The 12,491-nt window shown below is 46.1% G+C and overlaps 1 protein-coding gene across 1 annotated transcript in view; it reads right to left on the reverse strand.

The window, feature by feature from the left end:
* Nucleotides 1-706: 706 nt before the first annotated feature.
* Nucleotides 707-12,491, reverse strand: part of LOC144536788 (alpha-1,6-mannosylglycoprotein 6-beta-N-acetylglucosaminyltransferase B-like) — an 83,522-nt gene continuing 71,737 nt past the window's right edge. Inside the window, exons 13-15 of the mRNA XM_078280067.1 lie at nt 9,085-9,159; nt 2,184-2,467; nt 707-1,061 (exon numbers count right to left, since the gene is read on the reverse strand). Of these exons, the coding sequence (XP_078136193.1) occupies nt 863-1,061; nt 2,184-2,467; nt 9,085-9,159 (558 nt within the window). The 3' untranslated portion in view covers nt 707-862. The remainder of the gene's footprint in view (nt 1,062-2,183; nt 2,468-9,084; nt 9,160-12,491) is intronic.

The raw sequence follows: 12,491 nt of genomic DNA on the forward strand, positions 1-12,491 counted from the left end.
TTTTTTTCCCATCATGAAGCCCAGAGGACTCTTTAAAAATCCACTTGAGAGCTCCAAAGGCTTATTTATTGAAAAATAATCTTATACCCTTTATTTTTCTCCTCTGTCCTCCTCCTCCTTTCTTTTTGCGACAAGTCATGATTGCATTGACCGATGCTGGCTCAGACTTGGGGTTCAGTCTGATAAATTACTATGTCCATCATTGGAGGATGGGAGTAAAAGCGAGGGAGATAACCTGGTTGTCCATCATCCTTTGTCCAAGTGCAGAGAGGAGATTGGATATTGACCCGAGGTTGCCTTCTCCAAGCCAAGATATTTGAAGACTCTGTCATGGAATGACACTATAGTCCCAATACTGAGTTTCTCTGCAGTCACACGCTTCTTCAAGTACATATTTTCCAACTTAAACATCTTATTTTTGGTGAGAAGCAGTTCCAAAAATGAAATGTTGTGTATTATATCACTGGTCAACCTCTTGTAGAAACTATTATCCTTTAGTCAGAGGTGAAGATTTGTTGGCATGGTGAGTGGTAAGCCAGCCTTTGACCCTGGTTATAATGACACCTGGTATAATTGGAGCCCTGGTCTATAAAGTCTATTTTAAAAATCTCCAGCAAGTTACAGTATAACAGCTGTTATAACAACTTCAGTTAACCAAAGTCCCCACTTACATCCTGGCAGCTATTTGGGCCTACCTTTTTAAATCCATGCCTGTTCTTCATGTTCCTACATTTACTGTTTTTTGGGGAAGCTGCCTCTCTGCACAATTATTGTTAGTCACAGCTCTATACCTGTTCTGACCTGTGGGTGCCTTCCAGTATCCCTTTACCCCCCCCCTCCCCCTCCCAACCCTGTCCCATCATTATAAGCAGTCTCTGCACAGCGCCACCTGGCCGTGGCGGAAGTCCCTGCAGGGGCAAAGACGTCTGTATTTGGGGGAGTATCCTGCACAGCTGAAGAGGAGTGGCTCCCGCTGGAGGCCGCACTCCCGCCGCACCACCGAGAAGGCAGGAAGGATGTGGTTTATCTCAGAGTCTACCACCTCGCACTGCACCTCCAACCTGAGGGGTGAAACAGAGGAGCAGCTGTATGTAAAGTCTGTATGCACCCTAAAATAACATTTCACAGAGTTTAACAACAAATGTTCTTGAAAGGATAACTTAGAAAAAGAGTTTTTTTTATTTGAGACAAGTAAAAGGAAAGTGGAATTGGCATAACCTCAAAATAAATAGAAAGTAGGCAGGAAAAGAGAGAGATTTCGTCACTTTCATCACACTACAGATGCCAATTTAAAAAGAGAACGACGGAAGCCACAACTAAGTTGGAAGAAACTAAGGCAGATATGAGGTGTCAGTGTGAGAAAGTAGGAGTAACAGAACAGAAGCAAAAGGAGAGTGGCACTGTAAACCGAGACAGGTGGAAAAGAAGTAAACACAAAAGATACTTGGAGGATGAAACAAGAGCAAAGAATCATGGCTGAAAGCAGTCAGGAGGGGGATGTTTGGAGGAGAGACTCAGACACTAGCAGGCTTTCTGTCTCAGAGCTCCAGAAAAGGCATAAACCTATGTTTCTGGTTCAACAGCCTGGACCTGGTACAGTAAACTAAATAACTACCTGGTATCCTCAGTGTCAACTAACATAAGAGAAGTTATCCGTCCGGAAAGTGCAGAAATAGACGGTTAGATTAGATTCTATAACTTTGTATAGATGAAGTGTAACCAACAGGAGCCTTTTAGGTACAGAGCTGTTTTTCTTTGAGGGGATTTTGATTTTTCTACTGAAAGATAAAAAAATATCTGAAATTGCTCCTCCAATTCGTCTTTATATTTTATGTAGACATGGTTGACAATGTTTTGACTACAGATGATCTTTTTCAGGAGAAGCTGAGAGAGTGAGTACGCCAGTATATAGAGAAAAGTTGTGATAAGATATACCATCATCATCATCATCATTTTGGGCATGACAGAAGTCCAAAGACTGCGACTGAAGAATTGATATCAAATCAAAAAGTATCAACACATGACGTATACATCTCTTCTTGCCTCAGAAATATCTCCCTGAGTAAAGAAAGGTTGCTTGATGGGAGTAAACTTTCCATAAACGTTTGGTTGACAGACAGCAAGTGTGTATGTGTGCAACTTTCAGCCAGGTGGGCCCCATGTAACCCAGGTGGATGACTTACCTGCGCAGGGCCTCCTTGTTGTTGATGAAGCGGAAGTGAGCAGGCTCACAGACCAAACCATTGGAATGGCATGCCTCCACACAGGACTGGCCCTCTTGAGATACGAGCAGCCGGAGGGAGCTGAGAGGAGGCCAGGCAGGGGGAGCCGTCACGTTGGACGCCCAGCCAAGGGCTGTGGAATTGGGCAGGGGCACAAACAGAGGCGCTGTTATCCTGCTGCCACCAGCAGGCCCCTGTCTGGAGAGGTTGGCTGGCATGAAGGGAGGCTCAAGGGCACAGAAGTCCTGGAGGTGAAAGACATGGTAACATTAGATAAAAAGGAAAGTTGATTTTCTTGATTCCCCAAAACCTCAGTGATGCAGGGGAGCCATGATTGACCTGCTTATAATGCCTCGCCATGGCATATGTTAAATTCTGGTTACGAATAGCTGTCTTATGGTCAGATATTCTTAGTTTGAGTTGACGTTTTGTTTGGCCTACATAAGCCAATCCACAGGGACACTTTAGAAGGTACACGACATGTGTACTGTTACAATTAATAAATGAAGAGATAGAGTATTTCTTGCCAGTGCGCGGATGTGAAAATTCCTTCGCATTGGTCGAGTCAGAGCATTGCGCACAGTTACCACATTTATAGAAACCCAAGGGTGGGTTGGGGAGCCAAGTGGTCAGATGTGGATTAGACATATCTGAATGGACCAATCGGTCACGAATGTTGCCGGCACGCCTAAATATAAACCTAGGCGGATTGGCGCATATGTCTTTGAGTGTCGGGTCACTCTTCAAAACATGCCAATGCTTGCGATTTTTCATTCTTCCTGCTTCTGGAGTGTAGCCGGTCGAAAAAAATACTCTAGGTGTTGTGTGTGACTTAGGTTTTTTCTTCAACAGTGAGGCGCGATCTTATAGAGGCATTATAAGCAGGCCAATCATGGCTCCCCTGCATCACTGAGGTTTTGGGGAATCGAGAAAATCATACCCCCACCCAGGGGTGGTGATATCATTAATAAACTTCTATGCAGGGAAGCGTTCTGGATACATACACTCAGCACTTTAGAACCTCTAGGTTTAAATGAAGAATTTAATTTAACTTGCTTTCTCTAAAGTCAAAATGTGTTAAAGTACAGTATTTAAGATGAATATACTTTTATTTCCATTGTATTGTGAACATTTTATATTTGTTACGTATCAACATTGTTACCTATCAACATTGTTTTTTAATCACTTTTGAACTGTGTGTGGGCATTTGCCCTTTAATGACTGATTGAGTGTAACACCTTGGTTGAGATGTGTGTATCTTCAGGCAGCTAACACGCCCCCCCCCCTTACGCACCTGTTGATGATTCTTATTAAGGGCTTCATTGCCCATTCTCTCCAAGGACTCTGATGAAGATGTAACTCTACATCAAAACGTTAGTCACTGTTTTGCACCTTAAGTAATAAAACTATCAAGTAAGAAGACATCTGTGTTGCACCGGCTATTTTTTGTTACTTTACATGGTAACATTAGTTTGTGCAATCATATTATTGTGGTAGACTGTTGGCGGAATACCTACAGTGAGAGTGTGTCTTTTATTATGTTAATAGGCAGAATAGTGAGGCAACTCAGTCAAAATCATATTAAAGGACAATTTCACAGTTTCTAAAGTCTGTCTTTGAACAATACTCACATGCCCATATGTAAATTGAAAAAGGTTTTCTTCTTTTTGGTTGTACTGGCTCTTAAGAGATCACTTCTGAATGCAAATTCATTGCAAGTGATGAGAGACAAATCCACTCATCACGTCCACGTCATCCTTCTGTGCAAAAATGCATTCCAAAGTTTATAGAAGCTAATATGAGGCTTCAGCAGCCTGATTTTGTCAAATCAAGCGGGGATCTTCTCTCTGCCATGGCTCAGCAGGGAACCAAAAAGGGGGATTTGGTACTAAAAAGACTTTGGAGGATATTCCCTTGATTTGACTAACTCAGACTTCTGAAACGTCATATTAGCTACAACTAAACTTTAGAATGTATTTTTGCATTAGGGCGAGGACTGTAGATTTACTGCTATGGGCGGTTAGAGGGCGCTTCTCCTCCACTTCCACCACCACCACAGCTGCTGGCTAATATTGATAGCCGGTTTTATATCCGGCAGGAGGCTGCTGCCCACCTACTGTACCCTAATTTCCTCAAAATAAAGCAGGTTGTATCTTAAAAATGAGGACATAACTACAGATATTGTGTTTATTGCAGATAAGTGTTTATTGGCCCAGACCCGATGATCACAGATGGAAGCTGATGTTACTCCAACACTACATTTGGTAATTAATGTTTGTTAACTGCTGGCGTGTGTGGGTGTACGCTAAGAATAACTCAGATACTCAAATATCAGCAATATTAAACCTGCATTTTTTTCCTTGGTTTGGATTCTGTGGTTACCATGGTCACACAACAAGCTATGGTGCAACTGAAAAAAAGATCAACTCTCATCAAAAGTGGCAACTTCCCTCTCACTCTGTGCCGCTGCTACCTAAACAGGGGTGGTACTGCTGACTGGATACAAAGGAGGGGGCGACACCGGAAGGCACTTTACTAATATTACTAATACTACTGTAATACTAATATTGTTGATTTATATAGAACCTTTCAACAAAAGGGCAATTCAAAAAGTTGAACTGTACTGCCTTACAAAGGAGTGAATACAATAAAAAATATATCCATCCATCCATCCATCCATCTTCATCCGCTTATCCGGGGTCGGGTCGCGGGGGTAGCAGCTCCAGCAGGGGACCCCAAACTTCCCTTTCCCGGGCCACATTAACCAGCTCCGACTGGGGGATCCCGAGGCGTTCCCAGGCCAGGTTAGAGATATAATCCCTCCACCTAGTCCTGGGTCTCCCCCGAGGCCTCCTCCCAGCTGGACATGCCTGGAACACCTCCCTAGGGAGGCGCCCAGGGGGCATCCTTACCAGATGCCCGAACCACCTCAACTGGCTCCTTTCGACGCAAAGGAGCAGCGGCTCTACTCCGAGCTCCTCACGGATAACTGAGCTTCTCACCCTATCTCTAAGGGAGACACCAGCTACCCTCCTGAGGAAACCCATTTCGGCTGCTTGTACCCTGGATCTTGTTCTTTCGGTCATGACCCAGCCTTCATGACCATAGGTGAGGGTAGGAACAAAAACTGACCGGTAGATTGAGAGCTTTGCCTTCTGGCTCAGCTCTCTTTTTCGTCACAACGGTGCGATAAATTGAATGTAATACCGCACCTGCTGTGCCGATTCTCCGACCAATCTCCCGCTCCATTGTCCCCTCACTCGCGAACAAGACCCCAAGGTACTTGAACTCCTTCACTTGGGGGTAAGGACTCATTCCCTACCTGGAGAAGGCACTCCATCGGTTTCCTGCTGAGAACCATGGCCTCCGATTTAGAGGTGCTGATCCTCATCCCAGCCGCTTCACACTCGGCTGCGAACCGATCCAGTGAGTGCTGAAGGTCACAGGGCCGATGATGCCATCAGGACCACATCATCTGCAAAAAAGCAGCGATGAGATCCCCAGCCCACCGAACTGCAACCCCTCTCCACCCCGACTACGCCTCGATATCCTGTCCATAAATACTACAAACAGGATTGGTGACAAAGCGCAGCCCTGGCGGAGGCCAACTCTCACCTGAAACGAGTCCGACTTACTGCCGAGAACCCGGACACAGCTCTCGCTTTGGTCGTACAGAGATTGGATGGCCCTGAGAAGGGACCCCCTCACCCCGTACTCCCGCAGCACCTCCCACAGTATCTCCCGGGGCACCCGGTCATACGCCTTCTCCAGATCCACAAAACACATGTAGATTGGTTGGGCATACTCCCAGGCTCCCTCCAGGATCCTTGCGAGAGTAAAGATCTGGTCCGTTGTTCCACGACCAGGACGGAATCCGCATTGTTCCTCTTCAACCTGAGATTCGACTATCGACCGAACCCTCCTTTCCAGCACCTTGGAGTAGACTTTACCGGGGAGGCTGAGAAGTGTGATACCCCTGTAATTGGCACACACCCTCTGGTCCACCTTTTTAAAAAGGGGAACCACCACCCCGGTCTGCCACTCCTTAGGCACCGTCCCAGACTTCCACGCAATGTTGAAGAGGCGTGTCAACCAAGACAACACCTCCACACCCAGAGCTTTAAGCATTTCTGGACGGATCTCATCAATTCCTGGGGCTTTGCCACTGTGGAGTTGTTTAACTACCTCAGCAACCTCCACCAGGGAAATTGATGCCAATCCCCCCTCATCCTCCAGCTCTGCCTCTACCATAGAGGGCGTATTAATCGGATTTAGGAGTTCCTCAAAGTGCTCCTTCCACCGCCCTATTACCTCCTCAGTTGAGGTCAACAGCGTCCCATCCTTACTGTACACAGCTTGGATGGTTCCCCGCTTCCCCCTCCTGAGGTGGCGAACGGTTTTCCAGAAGTACCTTGGTGCCGACCGAAAGTCCTTCTCCATGTCTTCTCCGAACTTCTCCCACACACGCTGCTTTGCCTCTTTCACGGCAGAGGCTGCAGCCCTTCGGGCCCTTCGGTACCTTGCAACTGCCTCCGGAGTCGTCTGGGATAACATATCCCGGAAAGACTCCTTCTTCAGTCGGACGGCTTCCCTGACCACCGGTGTCCACCACGGTGTTCGTGGGTTACCGCCCCTTGAGGCACCTAAGACCCTAAGACCACAGCTCCTCATCGCAGCTTCAGCAATGGAAACTTTGAACATTGTCCACTCGGGTTCAATGCCCCCAGCCTCCACAGGGATGCACGAAAAGCTCCGCCGGAGGTGTGAGTTGAAAGTCTGTCGGACAGGGGCCTCCTCCAGACGTTCCCAATTTACCCGCACTACCCGTTTGGGCTTACCAGGTCTGTCCAGAGTCTTCCCCCCCCCCCTGACCCAACTCACCACCAGATGGTGATCGGTTGACAGCTCCGCCCCTCTCTTCACCCGAGTGTCCAAAACATATGGCCTCAGATCAGATGAAACGATTATAAAATCGATCATTGACCTTTGGCCTAGGGTGCTCTGGTACCAAGTACACTTATGAGCATCCCTATGTTCGAACATGGTGTTCGATTATAGACAATCCATGACTAGCACAGAAGTCCAACAACAAACAACCACTCTGGTTTAGATCAGGGAGGCCGTTCCTCCCAATCACGCCTCTCCATGTGTCTCCATCATTACCCACGTGCGCGTTGAAGTCCCCCAGCAGAACTATGGAGTCCCCGACTGGAGCCCCATGCAGGACTCCACTCAAGGTCTCCAAGAAGGCCGAATACTCTGAACTCTTGTTTGGTGCATATGCACAAACAACAGTCAGAGTTTTCCCCCCCACAACCCGCAGGCGTAGGGAGGCGACCCTCTCGTCCACCGGGTTAAACTCCAACGTAGCGGCGCTCAGCCGGGGGCTTGTGAGTATCCCCACACCCGCCCGGCGCCTCACACCCTGGGCAACTCCAGAGAAGAAAAGAGTCCAACCCCTATCCAGGAGTATGGTTCCAGAACCAAGACTGTGCGTAGAGGTAAGCCCCACCAGATCTAACCGGTAGCGCTCCACCTCCACCACAAGTTCCGGCTCCTTCCCCCCACAGAGAGGTGACATTCCACGTCCCCAGAGCCAGCCTCTGCTGCCCGGGTCTGGTCCGTCGAGGCCCCTGACCTTCACTGCCACCCATGTGGCAGCGCACCCGACCCCAGCGGTTCCTCCCACAGGTGGTGGGCCCATTGGATGGAGGGATGTCTGCCACGTAGCTTTTTCGGGCTGTGCCCGACCGGGCTCCGTGGCAAACCCGGCCACCAGACGCTCGCTGACGAGCCCTCCATCTGGGCCTGGCTCCAGACGGGGGCCCCGGGCTTCCTCCGGGCAGGGTCACTTCATCCCTTCCTCGATAATTTCATAGGATTTTTGAACCATTCTTTGTCTGGCCCCTCACCTGAGACCACTTTGCCTTGGGAGACCCTACCAGGAGCACCAAGCTCCAGACAACACAGCCCTCAGGTTCATAGGGACACACAAACCTCTCCACCACGATAAGGTGATGGTTCCCGGAGAAGTATAAATTTTAAAAGAAAAATATATATATATATATATATAAAAACATCCAAGAAACTGTGAGGGAAACTAAAATAAGTTGCTAATTTAGCCAGCCTAAGCTGCTTCAGCATGTCAGTGCTGCTTTAGTGCAGTACATAAGTAAAATAAAAACTCTAAAGAAAGGTTGACCAACTGTAAGCACTGGACTATATGTTAAATCTTGTGGCAAACAGATTTAACATAGTATTTCACTTTCTCCTGTTTCTCTTTCAGCAGTATAAATGCTGTAGTAGCGGTTTCTGTATCCACAGGCTGCCAGTCAGGAGCAGATGAAGGGTTGTTGAGAGACACCTCTGCAGTTTGTCTGACATCTACTGTGGGAGTATTAAAGAAAAAAAACCTTTCTTTCATCCCAGTCCTCCATCATCATCATGCTTATCTTACTTTCCCCTCCTCATTAGTGTCAGGAGACCTTCTGCTTTAGAGCCGGAGGGCAGATATGTGGTTTGTAATGAGAGTTAGCATGCAGATTAATCACAAGTCTACATACGTGGAGCACAGAGATACTGGCACACGCACACGCACACACACACACACACACACACACACAAGAGTTTAGAAGTAGAGGTACACAATATTCTGGGTGTAGAAATGAAATATTGAGCAGAGTTGGGAGCTTGAAGGCTGGTAAAACGATTTTGAGAGAGAGCGAGAGAGAGAGAGAGGAGAGAGGAGAGAGAGAGCGAGAGCGAGAGAGAGAGAACTAGCAACTAAAAGAGAGAATCTCTGCATGTGTGTGTTTTGTTCAGCGGTCTGGGTACATTTGTCTTGACGTGGACTGGACCTCACCTGATGCTGTATGTAGGCATGCACTCTCTCCAGCATCCCCTCACAGGTGTATTCATAAGGCAGATATGGCTCAACCTGAAAATGAAACACAAGAGCACTGACACGGTCCACACCCCATTATTATTTCCATATTTTGCACATATCAAAATGTACTTTTTGATGCTGTTCACACTAATTGCAATACATTTCTCTTCTTCTTGGTCATTTCAGCAGATGTTCCTAATCACAGTAAGTCACTGCTCAGAAACTCATTCCCTGTTGTACCGGTTTAATAACTAAAGCACACTTTTGATTGGCCTAATTAGAGATGGGTTGATAAAACACCAAAAATATATATTCTTTTATTCAATACACAAGAACAAACTGTCCGACACAAAACTTGATGAATGTAAAATAGTTCTAACTGCAGTGCTTGCATTAATACAAATTGAATTAGTTGATGTAAAAAACTGCTTTATATTGTGGGAAATCTGCCACACTCTATAAAAATGTCAATTAAAGCTCCATGATTGACTTACAAGAATATGTTATAAAAGTGCAACAAATGGAAGACTTTCCTCCGCGTTTAAAGGCTAACAGCAGAGATTGAAGTGGCTTGTCTTAATGCCCTAATGCAAAAGACCTGCCTTTGTAAATTATACACGACTCACTAAATTGCATTTCCAATCTGAAATCAAAGCAGTCTGATGTTCAACCATGTGTGAAATCAGACTTACTTTCAGGCCCATTTCAAGTGAAAATCACTTAGAAGCAAGTATGCAGGGATGATTGTAAGCTGGAGCAGAAAGTAAACACTTGCACAAGAGGGACAGACACACACACTCCAACATCTACTGTAACAGAGTTCCTCCTTTTCTCTCTGTCACTTCTCTTTACCTAACCAAGCAAAGTGACTAACAGCATGTTCTCATTTACAGAAGCGAGCTTTAGAAGAATTTTACAACAACAATGCAAGCCACAAAAATGTATCATAAACCAAAGAAATTGCGGTTTCCTCAAAAACAAAAAAGGTTTAACTACCAAATGTTTATACAGCATGGAATAACAAACCATTATTTGGCCAACAATTGTGCAAAGGTTTTGCACTGCAAACAACAGGTAAGAGGGATGCTCGGGAGAAAGACTGAAGGACAGAAACAGAGACAGAAAAGAGGAACAGAGTAAGGAAAGGGAATAACAAAACCAAGGATGAGAAAGAAAGAAAGACACAAGATAAAGAAAAGATTTATTGGAACTTGAGAACTTGTCAGCCAGCCAGAGATTGCTTTGTCCTGCATGACTGAACATGAGCCTCTGCACGCACACACACACGTCACGGAATAGACACACACACACACACACACACACACACACACACACACACACACACACACACACACACACACAGTGTTAGGGAGTAACGGAATACATGTACCGGCGTTACGTATTCAGAATACAAATTATGAGTAACTGTATTCCGTTACAGTTAATTTAAATAGTTGGTATTTAGAATACAGTTATATTGTTGAAATCAATGGATTACATGACGATACTTCTCTGTTTCACGGGTTTATTCACTCTCGCAACTCCATGCATTTCCCAGAAGTCCCAAAAATTTGCCAACCAACCAACTTCCTTTCAGCGTCCAAATTACTCCATCTCCAACCTGAAGAAGCATCTTAAAGTAAGTTATTTTTAGCCAAGGGTAGTCGTCTGCTGTAGTTTTACTGGTCACCTTGCTATTTTATAGTTGACGTGCGACTTTACATTCTCCTACATGCTGATTTACTAGACCCAGAGCCGTTGAAAGACTAGCCCCGTTTGACATGTTAGCTAACGTTGCATAAATTAGCTCATGGTAGCTTAGACTGCGGTTAGATTTTTGTAGTATGCAGTTCGGGACTACAAATACAAAAATCTATCTGCTTATTTAGGTACACATTCAGCCAGTTGGAACAGAATAACACACCAGAATAGGCCTGTTTAGTAAGTATTCACAATACGTTACTCTGATTGAGTAACGTAACGGAATACGTTACAAATGACATTTTTGGGCATGTATTCTGTACTCTGTAACGGAATACGTTTTGAAAGTATCCTTCCCAACACTGCGCACGCACACACACACACACACACACACACACACACACACACACACACACACACACACACCCTGTGCGTGTGTGTATGTTTGAGTGCATGTCTTGAAGTCAATGGCTGTAATGTGTGGGTGATCCCTATTTTCCACCAGGCGCATGGAGGCACCGCAACCCCTTGCGGCCATCCAAGTCAATGCTTGATATTCCACCAGCTGTGACACAGCGCGTCCCAGAAGTGTGCAGGAAGCGTTTCTCCACTCCGTTAAAGATACGTGCCAGGTCTATTTTCATGTGCTGGTCAGGAAGTGGAACAGTGCGAGCATCCAGTCAATTTACCAAAAGACACCCCCCAATATTGTATATGTCTCCTCTACAACACCATGGATGACGAGAGATTAATCTTGGAGGTGGAAAAACATAATACGACATCTCATAAGGACAATGGCAGAAAAGAGAAGTCATGGAGTTTAAATGCAGGAGTGCTTGGATTGGAAGGTAGATACCAGCTTAATAAACACGTGATTGTTCTTTCAAGTACTTGTCGGGCAGGCAAGACGCTCTGCTTCTGAGACCCTCTTGGTGTGGTATGGCGCGTGGTGGAGGACAGAACAAAACCACGGCGCAGCTGGAACGCAGCGCAGACGCGCCTGGTAGAAAATAAGGGTAATGGTACGTGTCCATATAGGCGTTTTTTTTTCATGGAAGGGCTCGCCCCACCTCCCAGCATTGCGCGCTAGTGGGCTTGCCAATAGCAGTTATCAGTTTCTCTTCACTGACCACTGACAAGCAAAGATAACAGGCTACACCCTCCTACCACCCAGATGGCTGCACCTGATTTGAGGAACGCGTCATGTGGCGCTCTCTGCTCCCGGGTTCCAAAACAGACCAACATGGCGGCTCGTTTGGAATACAATCTCTTATTTTACAAAGATAGTTCACCGAAATGTGTTTCGAAAAATATTTTATGGCAGAAAGAGGTTATGCTCAATCTGACTGCATTTCAGATCGACAAAGGTCAGTTTAAAAGATTTCCGTGAGCTATTGAGAGGCGGTGAACCAAGCTGCCCGCTCCTCATTTGCACAAAGTAGCCTGGATTCCACTTTATGCAAATGAGGAGCGGGCAACTTGACGCCCCGCTTCTCCAAAGTCCCCGCAACGCTACCAGAATGCATTGCACGGCTGTTTCCATAGAAGTGAATGGGAAGCATGGAAATGACGCTTACAGTGGACATGTACTATGAGACTTTGTGTGCTGATATGCACATGCCTGACGATGCGTGTCTCTGCAGTTGTGGATGTGTGGTGTGATAAATGCAACGAGAAGAATA

This window comes from Sander vitreus, chromosome 2 (genome assembly GCF_031162955.1).
Source record: "Sander vitreus isolate 19-12246 chromosome 2, sanVit1, whole genome shotgun sequence".
NCBI lineage: Eukaryota > Metazoa > Chordata > Actinopteri > Perciformes > Percidae > Sander > Sander vitreus.